This window comes from Sander vitreus, chromosome 4 (assembly GCF_031162955.1).
Source record: "Sander vitreus isolate 19-12246 chromosome 4, sanVit1, whole genome shotgun sequence".
NCBI lineage: Eukaryota > Metazoa > Chordata > Actinopteri > Perciformes > Percidae > Sander > Sander vitreus.
In genome coordinates, this window is record NC_135858.1 from 17,084,677 (window position 1) to 17,110,777 (window position 26,101).

Below are 26,101 nucleotides of genomic sequence, written 5' to 3' on the forward strand. Positions count from 1 at the left end.
AGAAAAAAAAGAGAGTTGAGAGCGAGGGAGAAAGAGAAAGAAAACGACACTGACAGAGATGGAGAGAGAAAGACGGATATCTTGTGGAACAAAAGAAGCAATTTAGTATCGGAGGACAGCGTGAAGCCTGATTATGTCGTCAGTGTAAATGATCATTAATTTCCTTCTGTCCAGCTGGGCCAGATTAATGCCTACCCATGCTGCACTGTAGAAAGAGAGCCGGGGCTTAACCACTTCACTATGCACCCCCGCAACAGCAACCATGGCCTTAATAAAATACTGAGCTTGGACCACACCAACACCTATGAATGGATAGAATTAAAAAAATACTTTTCAGCAGCACAATATGTATTATAACTCAACTTATAAATAAAAAAAAGTCAACAATCAACAATGAATACAATAAAGTAACAAAAGCATCATTGCAGTTTTGTCAAAAGCTCATGAACCGTACCTTCAAGCTACATGAACTACATTTATATTAACACTTGACTTTAGCACTTAACTAACAATATGCATTAAATACGTATGCCCAGGTCTGACATCTATGGCCAGGATGTGTTAACACTTCTGTAAAAGCTGGACTCATATAACAATCTGTCTGTTGTTTATTTATCCAGTGGCAGAATAACAGGAACAACTGACAATAAAACACAATCCAACACAACAGCACCACAAACTACAGTACAACCACAAGAAGAAACTGAACACTTTAAAGATAATATATAGTGTGCAGGTGCACTAGTTCATCGAGTTTGGTCTGTCTGGAGGTTATTTGAATTTAACATAAAATAATGTGATTCTGTTCAGTAATGACACAAACAGAACGTAAGTGATGTCATTTCTTTGTCAAATCTATTGTTTCAAACCAATGTTCAGCTCATCCATAAGTCCCTTCTCTATAGTTGTCATTCCTATAATGAATAATATCTATCTTAGAATAATAATCTAGTTTAACTACCAGGAATAAAATTATTGAGTGCACGGGCAACAGGAAATATTTGAGGCAGGCTTGTCCATGGGTTTAGCCTTGAAAGCCCAGGCTAATGCCTCTATGAGAGCGACTTTTAAATATTTGACTAAATAGGACAGTTGTGTGCAGCATATGTCAAACTCTCACTCCACAGACTACAGGTCAGAGGTAAAATGCCCTGTGTGATCACAAATCAGATGGGAGCAAACACATAGCCCATGTGTGCTTTGTTGTCTCTCTCTCAGTCACTGGTTTCCACATAACCGGGTATGATCCCTCTCATCAGAACCAGCACGCTGTTTGGCTTCTGAAAGCCCGCAATTCCACTCTTCTGAGCATGCCGATCTGATTATTCATAAAGTAAGCAATTACACATCCATTAAACCTGCAGATACAAAAACTGGTATCAACAAAAGTGTCACATGGATCAGGTTCATTACTGAGAGCATGCACAACCTCTGTGAGACTAAACACATTCCAAAAATCATGGTTGGCTGACAACCAATTAAAATCCATTAACATTTCAGGTCCTTAACATCTGAGGACAAAATGTTTGCCAGAAACAAAAGTTGACCTCTAAAGGTTTGCGACAGCTTCAATGTTGAATAAACTTATTTCCAAAATGCATACCTCCAATAAGAAGAACACTGTGCAGCAATAGCTTGAGAAGAAAAACAACCAATACAAACATCAAATACATGACAATCGTTTTATTTCCTTACAGACTGTTAAATACACTGTAGCCTTATAAACTTATACAATAACTGACTCTCAAGATCATGTAATACACATCAGACCTGAACAAACTGTAACTCATGACATTTCAAACAACATGTAGTATTAGACCTAACAAATGTAGTTAATGCAAAAAAATCATGAAAGGCAGCTTTAATGCTCTTAGTTGGCTTTGGTTACTGCAATATACATTTTCATAGTTGACCATTTCCTCAAACTAGCAGAACCATGTTAACCACAGAAATTCCATTTTCTCATAAAAAAGGCCAAATAGACTAATGCAAAGAGCCAATTCACTGTAGCAGTCTTGTTAGCTTATGTACATATGTATTTTCCTTCCTTCAGATGATACTATTGTCATCCACTACTTTCTAATAAGACAGGTTCAACTGATTGTAACCGATGACATTGTAAGTAAGTACTCATGTTGGGTGTTTACCTGTTTTATGAAGTGTGTAATTGAGTTTTCTGTGCCCTAACAAACGGGTAATGATGGGCTCCTCCTTGCGGTCTCTACCCGACTTGCTTCACTGCCTTCCCTCTTACTACATTTATGGCATATAAACTTAAATGAGTCCTAACTTAAGCTTTACTTTGTGGACCTATTGACATTTTCATTGCATTCCACACTCACATGCATACATACAGTAGGTTTGAAAAAACAAGTGTGGAATTGGAAAAATAGTTATAAACAAACTAGCATTGATCATTTATTAAAATTAAAATTCTGTGAAATTCCAGTGAACCTGAGAAAAACATTATTATATATTAAGTGTTTACCAATCAGAGGCAAGCAGGACAAATGTAGCACTCGAAGTCCTTGTCAGGAGAACAGAGGCAACATCTCAAGCTTTTAGTTTCCTTTGCTAGCCTGACAATTCTCCAAAAAACTCTCACTTCATGAGCCAATATTTCTTGCCATCCGTTTAGAACAACAAATTCACAGCACGAACTTCAGTCCCCCGAAGTTATGTGAAATAAAAAGAAGACAACATTCAAGAAAGAGCTGTCAATCAGCATTGGTACAAAGTGTGTGACTGTGCAACAATCAATCCCTTGAACATGCTGGGCACTCTTTGAAAAGTTCTACAAACACACTACTAAAATAGAGATCAATGCAGGGTCTTGCTTACTATGTTATCATACAACACACACCACACACGCTGGGTCCTAATTACTTAAAAAAAAAGTAAAAAAGCTTAGACACATTTAACACAACCTCTCAGAATCAAGGCTAAGACCCTGAGTAATGAGCATGTGGTTTTATATATATATATATATATATATATATATATATATATATATATGTCACGCTTGGAGGGTCTTTTATTTCACAATAAAGCACTCCTGTAATATTCAATTTATCAAAAACAAATTCACAAAACCAACAATTACACTGCAGTAGAATTAAAAGGTTCTCTAAATTGTTCTACAAAAATCCCAATGTCAAAATAATCCACAGGTTGCCAAAGCTTCCCCTTGTCCCTAGTGGAAGATAATCAAGGTAATTTGCATAAAGTAACAGTGCCAGAGTGACTTACATAAATGTAAGAAAACATTTCTTACAGTGTGTATCATGAAAAAAATAAACAAAAATATAAAGCATGATATTAAAAAGAAATTGGACATTGTGATAAAACCAACCAGTATATTGAATGCTAGATGTTAGATGTAACATGGCACGTAGCATGTAGCATGGCACGGAGCTGCAGAGACGTACTGATGAAAGATGTCCCTGCTTCAACATTTATGTCTCATATGTATGCTTGAGTGTTTGTGTGTTTCAGAAATATCTGAGGCAGAGGGACTGTGAACCAGCCTGACTGATGGCTGAAAAGAATGATCCTCTTTAGAGCCAGAAAGTTTACGCTTTGGTGCATAAATTTGCAAAGCTACAGTACAAAAGGAAAATGTTTCATAAAATTCTCCTTCAAGCTGTAAGTTTCAATTTCCACTTTAGTGAGTCTGTCACTGTGTTTTTTTTTATGTCTGTTAGAAAAAAAGCCAGACACAAGAGTCTAACCGTGGCTCTTACCTGAGTTGCATATTTTCTCCTCATTTATTAGATAATTTCTTTCGTACTGCAGGATAATGGGAAGCAGAATGTGGTCATTTAAACACAATGAAGAGGTAATATCAATGAGTTACATGTTTCAATGGGTCTCCAGTTCCAGACTAATTTGCACTTAAACAGATTCCAACTGCATCTCAGGTAGTAGTTTTAACAATCAAGAACAAATAACTGAAAAGTAGCTTTATGTCTTTTACCATGTTTTTGCTTGATTTATTGTTAATTATCTGGGGTTAATTGGGGTGATTCATTACTGCCCTCCACTAATGCAGTAAATGAAACTATGCAGAAATCCCTTTACACCCACCTTTACGTTTACTTTGCAAAAGGCACAAATAACATCATGTAAATTGTTTCTAGCATCAAATTTATATTTAATGTAACTTACCATTATTTGTTTTAAGTAAAAGTACACTTTTGAGTGTTCTATCCAGTTTCCATGGGTATATTTGTGTGTTTATCCATACGTCTGCAAGTAAGTGCAAAAGAACAGTGGTGACCATATGAGTGACATCCATGCAAGAAACTAATCAAATTGGATTTGAACTGGATTCCTAATAGGTTGAAAAAATGTCCCTACATCATTCTAAACAAGTAAAAACTGTCTGCTGATAAACTGATGCATACTTTTGGCACCTTTTCTGTGGGAGTTATATTTAGGTATGTCGTATACACAGAGAGAAGTGCACCTATGACCTCAGCCTTAGCTATCAACTCACACAGAGTCTGTAGAGTTGAGTCACACACAGAGCTGTGACTAAACGCTGCTAATTTGAGTGCAGCAGTCCACTAGATACAGACTCTAGCTGTGTTAGACGCATGCCTTTGAGAGAATAGTCAACCATATCTTAATGGCATAAGAGCCATTGAAAAGAAAGTGACTAACAGCCTGTTTGAAAATAGATGTGTGTGGACATGGTTATGGTAAAAAGGGAACTTTTAAGAGTGGATCTATCCCACAGAGTAAGTGTGCAGTGTACATGTCTGCGTGTCAGGAGCTCATGTCAACTGGTCTTGTTGGTGGAGCTGAGGTGCTGAGTGGAGTCCCAGCAGAAGGCTTCACAACTCCACACATTTAACAGTGAATTTAACATTACAGACCCATTGAGGCCATGCAGGGTTAACACCACTGGCAGATGAGACTATTGGCAACCCCCAATACATACAAACAATCCCCTGAGCCCCCTTCAGTGCCAATATATCCTCACAAATACACCACACTAGCGGGCAAAAACAAAAAGGATTTTTCATGTCACTACACATACAGTATGTCTCCTTTATTATATGGCCGTAAGTGAATCTTTTTCTCACGTTCTCATGCATGTGCACAGACATACACCTAAGCTCCACACAGACAGACAGGCAGGCGCGCACACACGCACACACACACACACACACACACACACACACACACACACACACACACACACCTTGGATCCTTGAGTTTGTATTACATTATGAGGCTCAATCAGTCCTGGATGGACCATTTATCCTCCTCATTGGAAGCTAAATCATATCTAATACAAACAGCTTTATCCCTTTTTCCCCACTCTGCAGACCTGTAACGTCATCTTTATTTGGAGCAGCTACAAACACGCACACAATGTACAAATGCACCAAGATCAGTTCAGCTGAGTGCAACTGAATAATTCATATGAGGAAATTTTACAACAAGCCTTCATTATGGACATAGACAAATGCTCTTTTCTGTGTGGTACAAGAACTAGGGGACAGATCTTAACTAAAATGCCACCGTATAAGCAATCACCCATTACCATTTTATTGACATGCAGAAATAAATTACAATCAAAATCAGTCTGAAATTATCTCTGGAAGGCTACAAAGTAATTGCTTTCTACTAGAGATGCACCGTTACAACTTTCTAGGCTAACTTTCTACTTTGAGTTAGGCCAGCCGATACCGATTTTAGCCGATTCCGATTTCATTTTTTCTAACCACTTTACAGCACACACAAATATTTATTTTCTATCTTTTCTTTAATAGAACATTTTGCACAGAACATAGAAATATTTTTGAACAGATAATGGATCACTATAAAATAGAACTATAGAAATGACTCATGGTGTGGGAAATTCACACACATCTAAAGGTCAATGTTAGAACCATTTCCTTCTTTTCACATCCAATATCCAACTAAAGAAATGTGATTTTGGTTTTTGGTGTCATCCCTCCACGCCCTACTCTTTCCTTGCAGGTGTTGCATATTGCAAACTTGTTATCTTCTGCACACACGCTGAAGAATTTCCAAACACCTGACATGTTGCAGGTTAATTCACAAGGTTCCCTACATGTGCGAGAATAGCGCCGACACGCACTTCACACCGCGAGCGGGTACGCGCGACACACGGCTGTCGCGTCCGTGTGTGCGTGCGTCCTTGAAAACTGTAACTCGTATAACTTATCTTGTCAGTTAATTGTAGCATTGACCGGCATGAAATCGGCATATGTCAGACTGACCTGCCGGTCGCCGGTCATGGCCGAGCACGTGAAAACCGGCCAATTCCGGTCACGGGCCGGTTTATCGGTGCATCTCTACTTTCTACAGAACTCTAAAAACAGCACAACGCATAAACTGATGAATGTTATTTGACAAACAGTTAACTTCAAGTCTCTATGTGGTAGGTTATGCCCTCCTTCAGATATCAGAATGATCTAGGGCTGTACCGAATAGTTTTGAAGCTTCGAAGCTTCATTGATAACGTTGACATTCAAATTCTAAATCAACATTCCTTTTTTGTATGTATATTCTATTTAAACCCTGTATTTCTGCACGGTTGCAGATAAAGATTAGGCTACACTAATATAATATTCAGTGGTGACTGTGTAGAAATGTTTCCGACTCATGTGACCCAAACAGAGGGGGCGTGGTGGTGTAGCGTGACTTTTGCACTAGGTAAGGCTACGATCCTATAGGTAGCTCTGTGTATTTCGGCTGTTTTTGTATTTTTAAACATTAGTATTTTGAAAGTATTTCTCATGTCACAGAAACCAAGAGTGAATCTTGTGTTTTGGATGTTATTATTATACTGTCAGTAATGTCTCAGTGTTTTTGTTCTCTGTGCTCTGCACAGATCTGATACCTGCCCGTCTGGCCACCTTCTCTCATCCGCGACTCTCTGAAGCTCTGTGCGCCGCCGTTTCCTGGCAAAGGTGGCGGTGTCCCTGGCAACCGCTGGGAGGCAATAATCTTATATTTCTAGGTTCATAAAATGTATCCGGAAATCCGATTACAGCAACAGAACTTTTTCATTATAGTCATTGCACTTTTCTGTAATAATGAATGATTTAGTTTGTGAGTTTCAAACACAAGATTTTCAGTGTTTGTAGAAAACTGTTTGTTGTAACCGGATATAACCACAATAACAAAAAAAAAATCTATTTCAGCTCTAACACTATTATGCCTCTAGTAAATTACGTTTTTAAGCCCCCAACGTCTCCTTCCAGGCAGCGCTGCCTGGAAGGCACTAGGATTAGGCAATGGTTATGGTTATGTTTAGGGTTAAGGTTAGGGTTAGGTGCCTTGAAGTCAACGGTCACAGCGCTGCCTGGAAGGAGACATTGGGGGCTTAAAACACCATAGAGCGTAAATTACTTAAGTCATTACAACAAACATAATTTTAGGTTATGTATCTGCATTCACTTGGTTCTCAGTCTTATTTTTATTTTAGGGTGATGACATCATAAAACATGACAGACATTCAAAGCTTCATTCAAAAACCTCAATATAAGCTTTGAATGGAAAGAAATGACATTCAATACAGCCCTAGAATGATTTTGAATGATGGTTGGTAATGGAGGACTATTAGTGCCAATCATTAGCTCATTTTAAATTCTATTTGCAGAAAGGGACTCTTATTTGTAGTCAACATGATGACAGGGACATTGTGTCATTAACTTGATCGCTTGGGTGATTAAGTGCAAATCTATGTTACTTTCTCACAGCCCTACTCTTTATCCAGTAGAAAAAGATTATGGACAATTTATAAATGCTGTCATTTCAATTGGGTGAAATGCGCTGTGGCTGAAAATATAAAATAACTCATATATAAAATCATTTTAAATGGCTGAAGATCCACCCAGTAGTAACTGATGGTCCTACTGACAATTTATGAAGTATGTTTGGTTCCATATGTACAGTATATCTAGTTTTAGAATTCCTGCCCTTTAAACTTCACTAACTCAGTTGTCAAAGGAATCTCAACTCATGGTCCACTAACAATACTAGCATGTTCCAGAGATTTCCACCACATCACACAGTCTTTATCAGCTCAACTATTTTTCTAATGACATTCCACCATGTCACAATAGGGAAAGCACAGGTGTAAACATTCCAGACATGACAAAAATATACCATCTCGAAACATGTACCATGCAAAAAAAGGCAGCAACCAAAAATTAGATTTGTGCTATTTGTGTGTGTTTGTGTTCCCTTGGTATGAACAACACTGTGTGAATGTACTTACACACACTACTACAAGTGCAAGGGTGCATGCATGGTGTATTTGTATTAACAGTTGTCCTATACACTGTTAAATTTAACCATCATGGACTCAGAAAGTGTATGCTAAATAACCATGGTAAAAGACTTCCTACCATAGTACTTACAGCAGAGTGGTATGTGTGTGGGTGCAGGTAACACAGTCGGATGAGGTATGGTCTCAGTGGATTACTGAACAACCTCTAGAGGAGACAATAAGAGGCTCTCAGGGGGAGGAGAGGGGAGAGGCCAGATTAATGAAATATTAATGTGTTTACTGAATAGCTGTTATGGCAGCCTACCGATGGTTGGGAGATATTAAAAATACACAGTGCAGCTGATGGCTTCACCTACACTGCAGCGACCCCAGCCATCTTCAGACGTCGTTCTAATCAGCATACAACTCATCGCAATCACCCGCAGAAAATTATCATCATCATACTCTTCATCACCGTTTCCATCTTCACCATCGCCGCCTGTTCATCTACATCATCGCTTTCATCGTGCAACAGCATCGCGCCACTGCAGGAAATTGCAGTTGGCCAGATCAATAAATACAATATAAAATTAAATTAGCTGCCAGGATGAGGTGAAAATGTGAAAATGAGTGTTTGGAGGCAAAGGGAGAGGTAACACTATCCAGTCAAAACAATCACCAACAAAAAACTTTTGGACACACAAGCAAACAATATGGTGAGGCACACATGCTTTGATGTGTGTACCTGTGGGTGTGTGTGTGTGACCATGGCATCATTTCTGCAGTGTCTAATCAAGGAGAAAAGGAGCCAGCATTTGCAAGAGAGCTGTAATGGAAACACAACTGACCTGCTTTAATAAGAAAAACATGATACCCACACTTTGCCCATACTTTCTCAGAGACACAGAACACCTTCACTTCACCTGCGACAACACGTAGCTCCACCACCTGCAAACAGATCCGGATGTATCTCTGCTCTTTTGAAGTTTTATCTTTTCTCAGTGAGGGATGGCGATTCGGTGCTTGCGTGGCAAAACTCCATCTGTTCATTTCAATATGAATGGGCATGTAAGTTTGGTGCTGCTGGAGCAGCAGAGATGTGAAATTGAGGATGGCATGCAGAGCGGCCCCGACACGCAGGGTTAATTCAAACCGCCTTTGATGTCTGTCTGTGTGTGAAATGAGCTGGTGGTCCAGAGTTCACATAAACACATGCCGGCGCACACATACACGGCATGCACGCAATATATAGGTGTTGTAATCATCCCACTGAAAAACTCAGGAGACCACTTGTGTAGCCACATGAATCCAAATACCTCAGCTCATATCACATACTGTATAGCACTAAAACACCAATGAAAGCTCAATGTTACTGTGTCAGTGAGTCTTAAATCCATTGCACTCTTCAGGATTTAACTTCTGAGCATCCCCAAACATCCACTCACATGCTATTCACATCCACATGACAATGGAAGCTAAGCTGCCTGGAGGCAAAAACAGACTGCTGGCTTACACTCACAATACCTATGTAAAGCAGGTACTGCAGCTATACAGCATTAATAGTCAGAATGAAATTTGAACATATCAGTTTGATTCTCAGTAGTCGGCAACTTTCATAAAAAAAAAAAAGAATTCTCAAACAATTTTTAATTTTGATTTCGGCATTCCCAAAGGTCCACAGTCTTGTCATTAATGTGTTCATATTGCATTTAGCTTGAATTTAATTAGACAAACTGTGTCATTTACAAATACATGCTACGAGATGTTAATTATTGCTAGTGCTAATTTAAATAGCACTATTACAAAACTGCAACAATGAACCACCACATCTAAACTGGCAAAAGAAAAAAAAGTAAACAAGAAGTCAGTCTGAGTGCCAGAATTATTAATAAAAACATTCTGCACTTGGATTTCAGTTTACTGCACAAACTGTTAAGTTAGAAGTCCGGCCAATTATACAGAGCCAACCACAGTTCCCATGAATATAAACAATGGGCTTATGTTAGCATTATTCATTGATTTGTTTTTGTGGTAGCATACTTTTACACCTATTTGAAAGTGAAGCTATTATTAAAATAACACAGCAGCATAAACTACATGCTGGATTGGAGAAAAGCTGTTCAGTTTGATGAGTATCAAAAAGATGAACAGTTTTAGTTTGAGAAACAAAACTATAATGTTGGTTGGGGGAATGGAAACGCTTTTCATTATCTTTCAATTTGACTGTGAAACACACACATACACACACACACACACACGCGGAAGGCAATGGTGTTCTTTTTGTCTGTAATCAGTCTAACGTGTGATGGTGTGAGTTTTAGCCCTTTTACTACATCCTGCTTTGAGCTCCATTAATATTTTATACTAGCCTGCATTTATTAGATTATTCCAGGTCTATAAGTTCTGATGGTCAAAAAAGGGCAACAGAATAACCTGTCCTTGACAGATGATGACTGAAGGAGCAGAGTTGTGATTGTATCAGTTCAAGCAATATGGCAAATTTGGCAAATGAATTGCTGTGCATTTATGCATTTTGTGTGCAATGTAACTTCTCTAAAACACGTTTATATACTAGTAATTTGTTTTTGTCAAATAGGTTTTGAGTGAAAACCTAGAAGATGACTGGATTACTGTACATTCACTGGCTTTGTTTATTTCTGATAAAGAACATGCTACTAATTTGTACCACTCGCAATTTGTAGGGATGTAGTTGGGGTATACAGGAGTCCTGCGTGTGGTTAGGTTTAGAAATCAAGAGCACTCTGGCTAAGGTTAGGGAAGATCATGCTTTCTGTTAAATGTTAATAGTGATAAAAGTGAACACATCCTGTCTCGTGCTTCAACTCACTTTTGACTTTTTCAAAGATTAACCAAGACCAGGCAACCTTAACCAAGTGGATAAGTGCTTAAACATTACCATGAAAACATTAATTGTGCTTTAGTTGTGTTTTCTGATACTTTTAGTATGAACATTTTGCAGCAGGGCTGACACTTTAATTTCCTCATATTTATAAAATCATAATTCAGTTGGCAATACATTTTTTCTCAAAACGAATTTGCTGTTGAAACTGTGGTATACAAATGCAATTTCTAGGAGACAAGGTTTGTATACTGAATGGATGAACTGTATGTGTTTGCAAATATATGTGTGCATGAATGCACATGTGTGAGTATATGTGTAACGCAGCAATTGTAGTGGTTGAGCACAAATCCCATCAAACAATGAAGCCCTGGGAAAAGGGCCAGAGGCAGAGATGAGAGTGAGTCCAGTTCGATGCCAAAGAAGAGGGTGGATAGACTGTGGAGGAAGGGGGAGCTTCTCTTCCAGGTTTTATGGAGAACAAGGCAGAAGACACTAGGATCTGCAGAATTAAAAAGATGTAGGTAGCACTTCTGAAGAACCCCCTTTTAGATGGCAGTAGAGTCCTTCCTGCCTACATGATCAAAAATTGAAAAGCTTTTCTAGGACTTCCACAGTACCTTGGCGTTTGAGAACCACCCACTGCTGAGGCAAGCCAATTAAAGTTATTCAGAACTGTGACCAATCAACCACAAACTAGTGCAGGTGGAGGAGGAAGAGAAGAAGAGGAGGACAAAACCTCTGAGTCTTGAGCACACCCAAACTCTCTCACGTGCACAAACAGCCGTAAAAGGAAAACGAATACATTTTGTTCACAATGGAAAATAAACGCCGAACCTACCACTTCACACACAAAAGTGGCACTCCCTCTGCAGTGGAATAAATAAAGCACTTCACACCTGGAATTTTCTAGGGCATCACGCCACTCTACATTACCACTGCAACCCACTCAGGAAACTGTACCCGTTTTTCTCTGTTCTCTCTGTCAAGTACAGATAGTACCAAAGACACGTCATGCACTCTCTGAAACATCAAACAGAAGACGGCTGAAAATTGCACAAGCATGCGCACACACACACACTGCAAATAATAGTATGGAGAAACGGAGACAAGGAGAAAAGATTTGCAGCGTAGGCAAAATAAAGCATCTTCCTCTGACAGGGCTGGAGATTTAGCAGACCTCTAATCCTATTTTGACACATAATGCTATATTGTCTTCCTTTAAACAAGTGCAAGGCCTGCTTTTCTCCCCTCAAAAAGCCACTAGTAGCATGAATGCATCTGCTTTTTGTTTTCCTTGAATTCATCAAGCAACAATTAGTTACACAAGTAACGGCCCCAAATGTACCACACTGAATGTCAGAAATATTCAGAGACTCTGACCATTTCTGTTTGTTCTGTGCTGACACCTTTACAGCTCCATCCTGGTTATTCACTGCACTGGAATCAACAAGCACATACACTGGGATGTACTGTAAGATATTTTAAAAGGTGTCCAGGGAAGATGTTAAACTCTGCACATGTAACATGCACCATGTAGCACTGTGTCTTCACAGCCTTCTTTATTGATTTCAGTCAGCGGGCTTTACTCTGAGACTGAGCAGTTAACACCTGAAGAAAGTCAGAAACAAACACTTTTGTTTCAAGGCAGAGATGTCTAGGAACGGCTAAATCTGCTGAGGGTTTCAAATAAAAGATGACATATATTTCAGTTCAAAATATGTTACAATTGTGGAGGTTTTGCGATGGCTCAGCTTCACAAACACTTTTTCTACAAAAAACAAACAAAAAAATATTAAAACTGAAGACAGGGCACTGACTCTAGGTTTTCTAAACTGTTACAATTTTACTGCAAAGCTATTCAAGTAATTCCTTCTCACCTGGGGATATCTGCATTCACGGCTGCACTCTGCAGATATATGCATTTTCATTTATATAAACACCGCTAACCAGTGCCAGGCTATCAAGCTGGGGAGCTGAGGAATCCTTGTAACCTGTCCTAGTGTCAGAAAACCAATAAAAAAGGCAGAAAAATAAATAGTGTGCATTTATGTGCCCTTCTGTTCTCCTGTCAGCCCAGGGGAGTCTGAGCCTGGGAGTAATGGTGCTGACCAGCTCTCACACTGCCTAACATTCAGCTTGCTACTGATTTTATGTGCCTCTAATGTCCACAGTTATTTTGTTGTGTGTTTTATTTTTGTTTGGGGTAAATTCACAGTAAATGCTAGATCTGGCACACAAATAGAGAAATGTGAGTTACACAAGGGTTCCAAACAAATTAAAAAGTGGTTTGCTAACAGACCATGTCTAAGCTTTCATGGTCCTGATGTGTAACCCCAATGACCTCCCTTTACCGGGACTGGCACATGGAATGTTTGAATGGGATGTAGCCAGGTTTAAAATTTGACAGTACACCCACGAGGACACAGAAATGGATAGATAATAACTAGGATGCACAATTCATTTTTGATTATCATGCATCATACTTTAGCAATGCGTGAAAACCCTGTAGCCAGCTCATCATTTGAATGGGGCCACATGGTGGGGGCAAACAACACAGAGTCAAATTAATTGAAGACCTGTGGAATTTGTTTTCCCGATTTCTCAAAGAAGTATATAAAAAAAATCTTTTTTGTAGTGCCAATAACAAAACTCTCTCTTTTTCCCCACAAAACGATACCCGTCCCTAATCATAGTTTGAAATCACCGGGGTCAATAATGACAAATTTTAATCTGTTATAACTAAAGTGTGTTTAGTTTTTAATCTTGCTTCAGGGGTGGAATATCAAGTGCTACCATAATTATACATATTAATATGCAGACATATGCAGGCATTATTTTCAGAAAAAAACAAACAACTATAGCTATATAAGAGGAAGTTAACAGCTCAACTTAGTATTGGAGTTGAAAAAAGTCAGAACATGGAAAATGTTTCCGTTCCTAAAAGGCTTCATTCGTTTGTTTTGGAGAAACTTTAGTTTTTACACCAGCTGACAAGACAGGGTTTACTGCTGTCGTAGATGTGCTAAAATAGCAGTTATTATTTATTCATTAAGGTTAACATAAAGACCTCAATAAGAGTAAACTGAGGTGTGTATTGATGCATGCTACACAATGACTGAGGGATACTTAGGACGAGCCCACAGGAGAGAAAACCGGAGCCGGTGAGTAAACTATCTATCCTGCAGAAATAGCCTGTGATGTTTCACACAGCCAGATAACGAGCTGCTGTTGTTTAGGACCATGCCAGAAGATGGAGAGGTAGGGAAGGGGAGGGAGGAGAGCTGAGAGGAGTCTCTCTCTCTCTCTCTCTCTCTCTCTCTCTCTCTCTCTCTCTCTCTCTCTCTCTCTCTCTCTCCTTTAAAGGTAACTTTTCATTGTGGGAGGAGGAACCTTCAACTCTTCCTGTAAACTATCTACAGGCTGAAGGAGCTATTAAATCAAGAAACAAATGGCACTGATCAGCCCTCGCATCATCGTCCACTGATGGAAAAGCACACAGAGGGGTGAAGCTTTAGCTTTAGTAGGTGAGGAGGGGGGTTGTAGAGTGAGAGCAGGGGTGATGTCTAGTATAGCGCTGGGCATTTGGGACAGATTATTGGAAATGTCTGTAGTCAGCGATAGTGAGTAAATCCACCAGTGCACTTTATAGGAGATATCTGTTTGTTGGGGTCGGCTGTCTTGGCTGTGAGCAACCTTCTTTTTCTAGGAAGCAGGAGGGAGGTTTGCAGAAGTTCGAGAGACATTTGGAATTGTGTTCAGCCTGCATACAATATCTCCCTCAAGTCATAAAAACATACCTGTACAGATCAAATTAAACTACAGGCTTCAGCGATGTTAACGTTAAAAAAAGAAGACTTCCCACACACACACACACACAGTCATGAGCATGCACACGCACGCTGGAAGCACTAGAGGCAAGAAGGTCTGTGTTGAACTGAGATAAACCTGCTGCCAACATGAGGTCAGCAGGCCGACTGATGTAGTGTTGACCACACAGCACAAAGAGAGACACAGAGTGAAGGGCAAACCTAAAGGAAATAGATCAACATAATACTTGGTGAAGTAAAAGATTCAAGCTCATATGAAAACTGGATGAATCCCACACCCATTAATTGGCACTCTGTCTACCCGCCCTGTTTCCACGTGTGGATATATTGATCGGGATGTACGACGGCCTCAGGTTTCCAGTGATCAAGAGCAGCAAACAGCAGGAGGAGAGGGACAGATCCTTAGAGTGCAGACTTGCAAAGTGCCAGGCTGAACCAAGGGGTTCAGGAGCAGTCATGTGTGCACCGGGCTAAATTATTCATGCTGATTAGACTCTTCTTACTGAAATAAATTTGAGAGAGTTCAACATATGTTGCATGGCATCGCCATTTAAGAGCCTTGCTAAATTAAAGCTGTGACTCTGTGTACATGTGTGTGCTTATTGCAAGTTCGCAAGTGTGGTAGTGAAAAGTAACTAAGTACATTATACTCAAGTACTGTACAAAAGTTAATTGGATATTTCCATTTTCTGATATTTTATACTATTACTCCACTACATTTCAGGGAAATATTGTACTCTAAAATACAATGTATTGTTTAACATTAACCAGAGGTTCCAAATCTTTTGGGCTTCTGACTCCTAAAAAGCAGCATCTAATTAGGACTCCTTGTCATGTTTCAGATGTCAAAGAGTTTTTAGTAGTTCCACCAAAATAAGATTCCCCTTTTAATTGTATGAGAGAGTCTCATTTAAATAACTCTCCATGGCCCAGAGAGGTCAAATTATTATCCAATATTTTACAAAAGAGTAAAGACTAGAGAAAAGTCAAAAATCTGAATACATAATTTGTGCAGCAGAACTTTTTATATTCTTACCTACCCCATTACTTATCACATAACACTTTAGATCTTGTGACCCACTGGTGGGGGCCTGACCCATAGGTTGGGAACCACTGGACTAAACTACCCAACTGTATAGTAAGTAGTTAAAACTAGCTCCACTTTAGCTACAACAATAAAATGCTACTTACATAGTAATCTAATAATGTCAATTGACAGTTATTTATCAGCCACTGGGGCTATTCTGCTCTAGAATGAGTAGTTTTACTTTTGATACTTTAAGTACATTTAGCTGATAAAACTTCTTTACTTTTATTTAAGTAAAACATTCAAGATCTGCTACTTTTACCATCTGAATACTTGTTCCACCATAGGTATATGAGCATCTTTATGTAGTTATCTTACAGCTACAGTACAGTGAACATACTGTATGTCCACCTGGTGTCTAAATATGTCCATAATAATATTATCTGCCTGTATCTCTGATGAACCATCAAATCGCAGTAATGACAGTATGTGGGTGTAGCCGCAATGCTCATGTGTGCCTATTAAAACTGTTATGAATAAGCCCGAGGATATGGAAACAATGCCAGTGTCCACCACCGCCTCTCATCACCACATACTGTAACACATCAAACACAGCAGCACACAGGATAATGAGGAGGATGAGGACTATAAACAGCAGCCGTCTGCACACATTTAAATTTACCAATTCTTGTCCCTCCCTTCTATCATTTCATCCATCTTAAGTAGTTGGACTATAAATATACACACAAAACCGCCTGAACATCCATCTCAATTGTCAAGCCATTCTTCATCCTTTCTCTCGCTAACACCCCCTCCGCTCTAAAAGCCGCCCACTCTCCTTGTCTATCCACACTCCACACTCTTCCATTCGAAACTTCCAACTGCCCTGATACATCACTCACCCTCTATCTTCCTTTCACTCCCCCGCTGAAGAATAACATCTTGACCAAACCTGGCCAGAATATATTAGAATGTGATTTTAAACATTTAAATAACTTGAGTTTAATTTATTTTTGGCATCAAACACATCAAAACATTGTACATCCCTGTGTAGTTTCTGAAGTTGACCAATTTTAAACATATTCCGCTATTTTTGTGCTGCCCTGTCTCTGCCTTTCTGTCTCTTTCACCCGCTACCTCGCTTGTCAGAAAAAATAAAATCTCAACTGAGAGGAACTGAACAGACCACATTATATTCAACTTACTTACTTGTCTCTTTCCATGTAAGACAAACTCAAAAATAATTTGCACACACTTTACTTTTTTTTTGTCTGTGAGAATAAACTGCGCATGAAGAGGAAGGGGGCGCAGAGGGAGGCAATCTTGTTACCAGCCGGCATAGCCCTGGGAAGATTTCTATCAGACACACGTATAGAGGGAGGCATCCATTTAGAAAATGGCTTTTCTAGGCATGCTGGGCCATTTAGCACACCCTGTGATGACTCCTGTTTGGGGCCATGATAAATGTTCTTTCACACCCGCTCTGCGCACACTGTCAGGCCAGTACACACATGCACACACAACCATATGGGCACTCTACACAAGACATAACTGGGATGGACAGAATATTTTTAGTAAGGCTGAAATGATTCCTCAAGTAACTTGATTACTAAAAAAGCACTGATGCAAAGAATTTGCATGGAAGCTTCGTTTAATCCATATAACTATATACAGCGCACTGTTTTGCATGTGAAGAAGACATGGGTCTGATCTTGGACCGCCCCGACTCCACACCAGATCAGGTTACACAAGTTAAACCCAGCGCCTACCCAGGGTCTTGAACTGGCTGAACTCAAGTTGCTACAGCCGCTAACTGAAGTTCCGTTTCTGCAAAATATGACAGCTACAGTAACTTGGAATATTGAGGTATTGGGCACTGAATGTGATGAATTTACTGTTTCCCAGACCACAAATGAGACAACAATTAGCTAGGTAGTACACCCTGCGGCCCTTCTGCCGTACTCTCCGCCACTAGGACACTACTCGCCAGGAGGAGGGCAAACGGCTGCTCTGGAGATGGACCTTCAGCTAGAAAATGTTTTCTTTAAAACACAGAATGGAATGTGGCACTTTACTAAAAAAGGAAACCAAGGGGCGCCCAGATAGCTCAGTTGGTAGGCATATATATAGAGGTTTACTCTTCGACACAGCGGGCACGGGTTTGACTCTGACCTGTGGCACTTTGCTGCATGTCATTCCCCCCTCTCACCCCTTGGCTGTCTTGTCAAATAAAGGCCTAAAAATGCCCAAAAAAATAATCTTAAAAAAAAAGTAGTTTATTAGTAGTTTTTTAAGAGACCTGTCTTACTTTCTCTTTTGTATATTTATTATTGCATTATTTTGAATAAAGCAAAAGTATTTCTTATCTGATTACTCGATTAATCAATGGAATAATCACAAGTTGCACCCCTAAATATGAAAATCACTAACAAAGTCTGCATGTACTATGAGTTGTATCATATATCCAGTAAAAAATGTGTGACTTTCTGGTGAAACAATGCCTCTCTAAGTTTAGTGATTTAGTGAGAAACCCTTAAAAATGATTTGTCACCCAGCTTAAATCAAGATTGTTTTTCATAGTTGGTGAAATTGAGATTTTGAAGATACCACTCTTTTTTTTATCAGACAGCAACAATATGCTTTCACCTTGAAACCATGTGTAACATTATTTTAGAAGTATACTGCCATTTAAAAAATCCAGATTGCTTAGTGGGAATACTGAGAACATACTGTATTTGCAAAACTGTGAAAGGCAAATATTTTGATGGGTAAACATTCTCTGTTATGTGTTGTTTACACTGGATGAGTGCTAAAAATCAACCTCTCTCTATCATTCAGTCTGATTGTCTGCATGATATCCACTACTGGTCACTAACCTTTACACCAGCACGATCGCTGTCAACTCACTTCCTCCTCTCTGGAATCCATCAATGACGCTATCATACAAACAGCCATCACACTAACCACTGTTACTGCTAACATTAAAGCCGCCAAAGGCACTGTACCGGCTGGATGAATCACACTCACCCATACAGCAATAATGAAGCATTTATCTCAGGGTGCATTACAAACCCTGGAAGCACAGCGAACATGCGCACATGGCAAAAATATGATGAAACTGCTTCAATCACACTCTGCTCAACCATCTGCTCTACCACAAAACAGACACGCGTTACATACAGCCTCATACGAAGACGCAGACACAAACAACCAACACCATATTCAGCTAAATGTGTCATTTAGTGTTATAATTTTAAAATCCTATGCTTCTTAAAACAAGTGAAAGATGTCAATTTGTTGAAATCATTTCACTTCTTTTTCTCCAGTGTATCTTCACTTTAAAACACTGATTTAGGAAGGTAAATCCAGAAGTATCAGGAGTGAGATTTAACTCAAGGAAATTCTTGAAAAACACAAAACTGATTTACACTGGGGAAAAAATTAATTTATCTCAGAGTAAAATGATCTCAGAGAACACAGTTTAATACTAAACCTGAATCTCTTTAAAGGGTCAACATTTTTTGCAGTGCTCATACAAAATCATTGCCTCACAGACACACATACACACACATAGGAGTTTATGTTGTACAACCTCGCCCAGGGAAATCTTACTGATTAATAATGCCGAAAAAGTGCAGCGTCACATGCAAGCGTGACGTCAACTTACCGATCTCATCTGCTGAGTTCCGGTGACGTGCTGCAGAACCTTTTCCAGCTCCTTCTCGATGCGTCCCGCCCAGTGAATCATTCTGGAAAATAAAATTTGACATTTTCAATCTGCATCACTCGGCGTTAACGCCTGAATATGTCATCATCGCTCATTTCTCTTGTCATTGGATGTGAGTTAGAGTCTTTGTAAGACTGTGTCACTCCCCATCTTTGTGTATCTCTCTTTCTGTTGTCAAACTGCCATACTCTCCCCCTTTTACGGATCCCTATCTGGACGCATTTCTGTCCTACCTCTCCTAATGTCTGGGTTAGGCATGAGCAGCTTCCCTCCCCTTCACATCTTGCATATATCTGGTCGGCCCTTGCAGGACTGGCAGTGAACGTGCCTGTCTTGGCTCGGCTGGAATCAGCGGCTCTGCAATAAAACTGCTCAGGTCTGACAGAAATGCACCCTAAGCAGGAGCTGATCTCCGTTAGACGGAGCCAAGTTTGGAATTAAGAGATCAAACGGCTTGGGCATCATTGTATATCTCCCAGCAAGCAACAAATGACTTAATGGATCAAGATTTTCACTAGATCATTTTAAAGCAGCAGCAGCAGGGTCTAACCTGCCAACCTGGATACAAGCTGATCAATCCACGTGCATGGTCAACAAGAAATTCTCACTTAAAATAAATAATAATTTGAAAGCTCTTTTTTCAGCAATCAGATAAATAAATTCTGTCATGTGTTTGCGAGCCAACTACTGATTCAATGCCAACCTTTTCCTTTTAGCAGCCTGCAGATAGCTAATCACTAGCATCAACAACACAAAATAGTTGTTTGTCTTTCAATATGATGACTGAAACAAATGTCATCTTTAAATGTCAGATTTGCTGAGAAGACAAGAGGGTAGACAGATTTATTAAATTGCACAAATCTGCCAAGTAGCGACGGCGCCTCGCACTAATCACAAAGGCAGAGCGGGCCTCATCAGCAGAGCAAACACAGCAGGCGAGCATGCGCACTGGCTGTGTTTAGGTGACGAGATTAAGAGCAAGCAAGAGGGCTTCCAAAAGGACGGTGCAGAGCGGGACCGCTGGGGAGAGGCCGCTGACTATGAAAAGGTCACCTCGATATGAAATGAAAACAAGCTTACAGTGAGAGCAAAGCCGAGCAGGACGCAGTGATACTAACAGTGAGGGACAATACCTCTGCCCCAAGCCAGGCAGACTTCTTACGCAACTTCATTAGTCTACACACACACACATACATATATATATATACACATACATACACATATATATGTACATACATACTGTATATACATACACACATACATACACATATATATGTACATACATACTGTATATACATACACACACATATATATATATACACATAAATATATATGAAAACTAAATAGCTAAATATATATACATAAATATATATGAAAACTAAATATATATATACATATATACATACATACATATATATATATATATATATGTATGTATGTATATATGTATAAATACACATATACCGTGGGGCTGGTTAATCTTGGTTTAGTCAGGCAGCACAATATTGATCCAATTAATTACCAGAAAATGTTATTTTAGATTTGCTATTGATTATACTAAATTGGGTATTACTGATTTCATGTAATATATAATCTAAACTAAGGATGGATGATATTGTCTATAATGTGGACTTGATGGCCGAGCAGGTAAAAGGTAAACCCTGTTTAATTCACTCAGCCAGAACTAAGCCTGGGCAATAATTCAATGAAATAATAGTCACACAATTCTCATATGGATAGAACTCTTTCACAGATGTGTCAATTAGTGATAACAAGTTGACAGTTTTTTTAATTAACATAATACATGTATTTGTCTTAATGGGATGAATATGAGTTCAAAATTTCGCCATGTGATATTACATACTTGAATGAATAATAGCAAAATATATTGTTAAAGATAATAAAAAGTGATAGTTAATATTAATTTAGCTCATGTTGCCCACCCCAGTCAAATACGATTAAGAAAATTAACTGAGTTTGGATAGACGACCTATGTGTCAGCTACACACCGTCACTACATTCATTCTGCTGCAATGGATCCAAGTGAAATATCTTGAAAGGCAAAAGGTAGACTATTGATGTTGTATGATGACTTAAGATTTATAAGGGTTGAAGGAATCTGAGGTACTCAAGAGGGTAGTAGATTCCTTCAACCCTTTTGAAACTAGTAGGATCCCCAAACTGAAGAGCACCAGAGTGACACTTTCTACACACCCGAGCAGCACTCCATGCATGCTGTACTTTGACTCACTTTATGTTGGACTTATTGTAAATCAAAAGGAGAAAAAATTCACAGTCCCAAATGTGCAGAACTCTCCATTCAGTAGCAACCACAGAGATTTCAGGAGATGCTGGTTTGGTAAACGATATGCACTACTGAGGCCTGATGTTTAATGAATACTTGAAAACCTGTGTTTTGAAAGCTGTGATCTCTCTTCAAAAACAGAGAAGTTGTCAATGTGCAGTACATGAAAGCCGACTGATGCTCTCTATAGTCTAATGCAGTATAACAACTTTGCTTTTTGGCACCTGTGTTCCTGATGTATTGCCTGTGTGTTAAGATTTATGTTAGGCAAACATGTGAAAATGTGATGAAATGAGTTTGGATGCCAGCCACACACCGTCACCAGGTTCTTTTTACTGCAATGGATCTTGTCATTCCAAGTGCAATGCTGAAATATCTTTGAGGGCAAAAGGTGGACTATTTTAGCGTGTTTGGAAATAACTAAATTGGGAGGAAATTGCTCTAAGTTTCATATAGACTCACTAAAGTGATGATATTTTACTTTCCTGAAGAAGATTGTATATGTAGATAGCAGTTATCAAGGTTAAACAGGTTTCCTTCACATTGTGGAATTTAGAAATGTGGAAATAATAACATCTTCTTCCTCTACACACACACACACACACACACACACACACACACACACACACACACACACACACACACTGCTATAGACATAATCACTGCAGTCAAATAACTACATAAAAATCAGTGTGTGTGTGTGTGTGTGTGTGTGTGTGTGTGTGTGTGTGTGTGTGTGTGTGTGTGTGTGTGTCAATTACAATTCAATTAGGTAACTAGGTATTCTGGCAAATAGCACAGTGATTTAGGTGACACAAAACCTAGTTTTTAAATCCCAAGAGATGCCTGAATATAAAATAAGATACCAGACCTAGACTATTTATTGTATCTAATGAGATTAATATAGTCTTATAACAATGGTAACTGTATCAGTATAGTTACAACAAACCAACAAACTTCTGAAAACCATGAGGTGTATTTGTAGGGTAATGTGGAGGATATATTGCTGCCTGATTACAAACAATGCATTTGAATCATTTACTACAGGTGTAGATTATAAAATATTCAAATTCAATAAATATACTTTTTAAAATCCATGTGAATTTGTTGGCAAAACCATCCTTCATTTTACTGATGGTGCTCAAGTGATCAAATCAATGATGCAGCTAATTGTCCTTTAAAGTCATTCAACAGTAGCCTAACATAAGATAAGTGTTTTTCCTTTGACATTCACCCAGCAGATGCATCAGGGAGGAACCATTTAGATTCTACATTTCTGTGAACCTGACTGACTAATCATCCCTACATGGTCCACACGATGTCCAGATCAGATTGTCACGTCATCACGTATAGACTTGAGTGAGGAACTGTTGCACTCTTTCTTCACCAGGTTTAATAACCTACTGGACTGCAAGATCTGAAAATGTCATTTCAAACGAAGTGGCATACACTTAAAAAAAAAAATTATTGTTTGACTAGTTCGAACTGCTGCGTGTTCCGAGGTTATGTTTCAATCTGCCTCCGGGTGTCATTCAATATTTAATTACTATATTGTTCGCATTTGAGAGGAAATTGCAAAACTATCTCCCAACAGGTGTATGCTGAAAAGTCCAACTATATAGTGCACACACACACACACACACACACACACACACACACACACACACACACACACACACACACACACACACACGCTCTGCTACTTTCTGTGTCTGCGGGTCAGCTGGATAAAGCAACACTGTGATGCGTCTACATTTCAACTATAAATATTTCTACAAGAAAAACGTCTAATTTCTCATCACTGCAAAAATGACCAGATATCAATCTGGAAGCCATATTGCTCCATTTGTCCCCGAAAAGAGTCCAAGCAAGTAGTTTTGCAGTTGAGCTGAGATGCGGGGACTTCACCTGAAGGTTTCAAGACCTGGCGCTCCTGCTTATGCGACATTAAATCATTTGTTCAGTCTCTGAATCAGATGTATCCTGTTAAAAACACCAGTGTATCCTGCTGTGGGATAGAGATGGTTATTTTCACGGTGCGTGTGCAGTAGCCTATCCAGTGGATGACTTTTTAGACTAGCCTCGTTGTAGCTCAGCCTATATCAACCATGCGTAAACTGGGCTATTCTCCCCCATGCAGCGACAGCAAACCACATCGACTATCATTATCATTTAATTTGTGTCCCTATATATATGGTCTATATTCTTGCTCGCTTGGCTTATTTGCCAGTAGCACCTGTGCATGCTCCCTGCCGCCTGTTTCCATGTTGACTATGACAAATTGAATAAGGATTTGGGTAATAAATGCCACTGCCCACAACAGCGAAAACAACAACATAAGCTTTACGAGAGCGTGATTCATAACGAGGCATCAAAGACGGAAACTGAGTCTTCTGTGTTTGAACATCAGGGACATCAGCTCCTCTCGCACCAAGGTAAGCGACGCTGCAAGTGCAGGCTTGGCGGGGCCACCTGTCCTAGTTCGGCGCTCTGCACCCCGGTTTATCCCCCAAACGGTGCAGGGTACTTACGTGTAGTGCTGTGGGAAGAGGTGAGTCCCGTCTGTTGGCGTGGATACGCATATGATAAGTACAGTTTGGATTGTGAAGAGGCAGAAAATACCGTACGACTGCGCGCAGATCGCCATTTTCCATTAAATATTCAAGAAACTGGGATAAATAAGAGAAGGACCGGAAGGACAGTCTCTCACAGCTGAGCTAAGAATAACCAAGCTCCAGAGAAAGTGTCTGTTGGGAGGTGATGGTTGGAGGAGGCTTCTGGACACTTCAGCCGGCAGTGAAATCTCAATAAGAGACGCACAGACGATTGGCAGCTGAAGACACGGGAGATCAAGAAGATGCTCTTCCGCCGCTGCTGCTGATATGTTTGCGCACTGGCTGTCCTCCCTGCCTATCCGCCGCCGCACATTTGCTCCTTTTCTCTCCCGCTCTCTCCAATGTTAACAACCATACAGAGTAAAGCTAGCCACGACCAGAATAGCGTGCCCTTATCCGGCTTTTCAAAATAAAGCCATTTATCGTTTTAGGGCAACGTAGGCTATATTAGAGTGACAGGAGAATGCAGGCAGAAATTTGTAAGAAATCTTATTATATATTATATAACTATTGTATTCTCAGTAAAATGCCTTTTATGAGATCACAGTGCTATACTACGTGGCAATAGCCTCAAGTGACCAGATGTAGTGAACTTGTTTTACAAACATAACACCAGGGTAACTTGGAAAATGTCTGCCATTGTAAAATATGTCAATTTGGGGCACAGATTTGGCATAAAATCCAAGCATTGGTTCAAGGACTTTTTTAACGTTACGTTTTATTTTGAATGTCCAATTGCCCGACTTCCTGTATTTGTTCAGCCTAGCTGTGGCACTTGACTCAGCTGTTGGCACAAGCGGTCCTTCCTCACTTCAAACAGTCTATTCCTGTGCGACAGTCAGACGGGAGCGCGCATCAGGCCACCTCCTCTTCCTCCGTATGTCCACTCTCCGTGCACTGTGTTCTCCTCAAACTCGGGATTATGAGCAAGAATCAAGGCTTTACTTTGATAATTAGAGGCATGACTGTAGAGGGGAGGATTGTATTAACTCTGAATGTAAACCATCAGCAATCACCTTGGGGCTCCTCTTACTTATTGGTGCATCTGTTCCATTGGATGAACATTTAAATGAATGCAAGGAGAAGTTTTGAAACACCTAGCTATTGTTTCACGCTGTCACCAGTATTTAGACGAAGGGGGGGGGCCTTTGCAGGAGGCCGAACATGTCTCCTTGTTTATCGTAACTGGGAGCCTCTGAATAATCATAAGTTTGTTAATAAGGCATATTTTAATTTAGCAAGTTTTCCTCTGGACATAAGTCAGATATTGTTCATTTTAACGGTAAACAAGGAGGAGAGATGAATTGAAACCTCTGGGTAAATCTAACTCAGCAGGAAGTTAACCCCGGAGACGTGAATATCTCACTCTATCAGCTGTGTGTGTGTGTGTGTGTGCATACAAGTGTGTGTGCGTGCATGCGTACAAGTGTGTGTGTGTGTGTGTGTGTGTGTGTGTGTGTGTGTGTGTGTGTGTGTGTGTGTG

At 39.6% G+C, this 26,101-nt stretch overlaps 1 protein-coding gene across 1 annotated transcript in view; it reads right to left on the reverse strand.

Moving 5' to 3' along the window:
• cacna2d2a (calcium channel, voltage-dependent, alpha 2/delta subunit 2a) overlaps positions 1 to 24,917 on the reverse strand; it is a 159,209-nt gene extending 134,292 nt beyond the window's left edge. Inside the window, exons 1-2 of the mRNA XM_078248746.1 lie at positions 24,535 to 24,917; positions 19,639 to 19,720 (exon numbers count right to left, since the gene is read on the reverse strand). Coding sequence (XP_078104872.1) covers positions 19,639 to 19,720; positions 24,535 to 24,650 — 198 coding nt within the window. The 5' untranslated portion in view covers positions 24,651 to 24,917. The remainder of the gene's footprint in view (positions 1 to 19,638; positions 19,721 to 24,534) is intronic.
• Between the last annotated feature and the right edge of the window lie 1,184 nt (positions 24,918 to 26,101).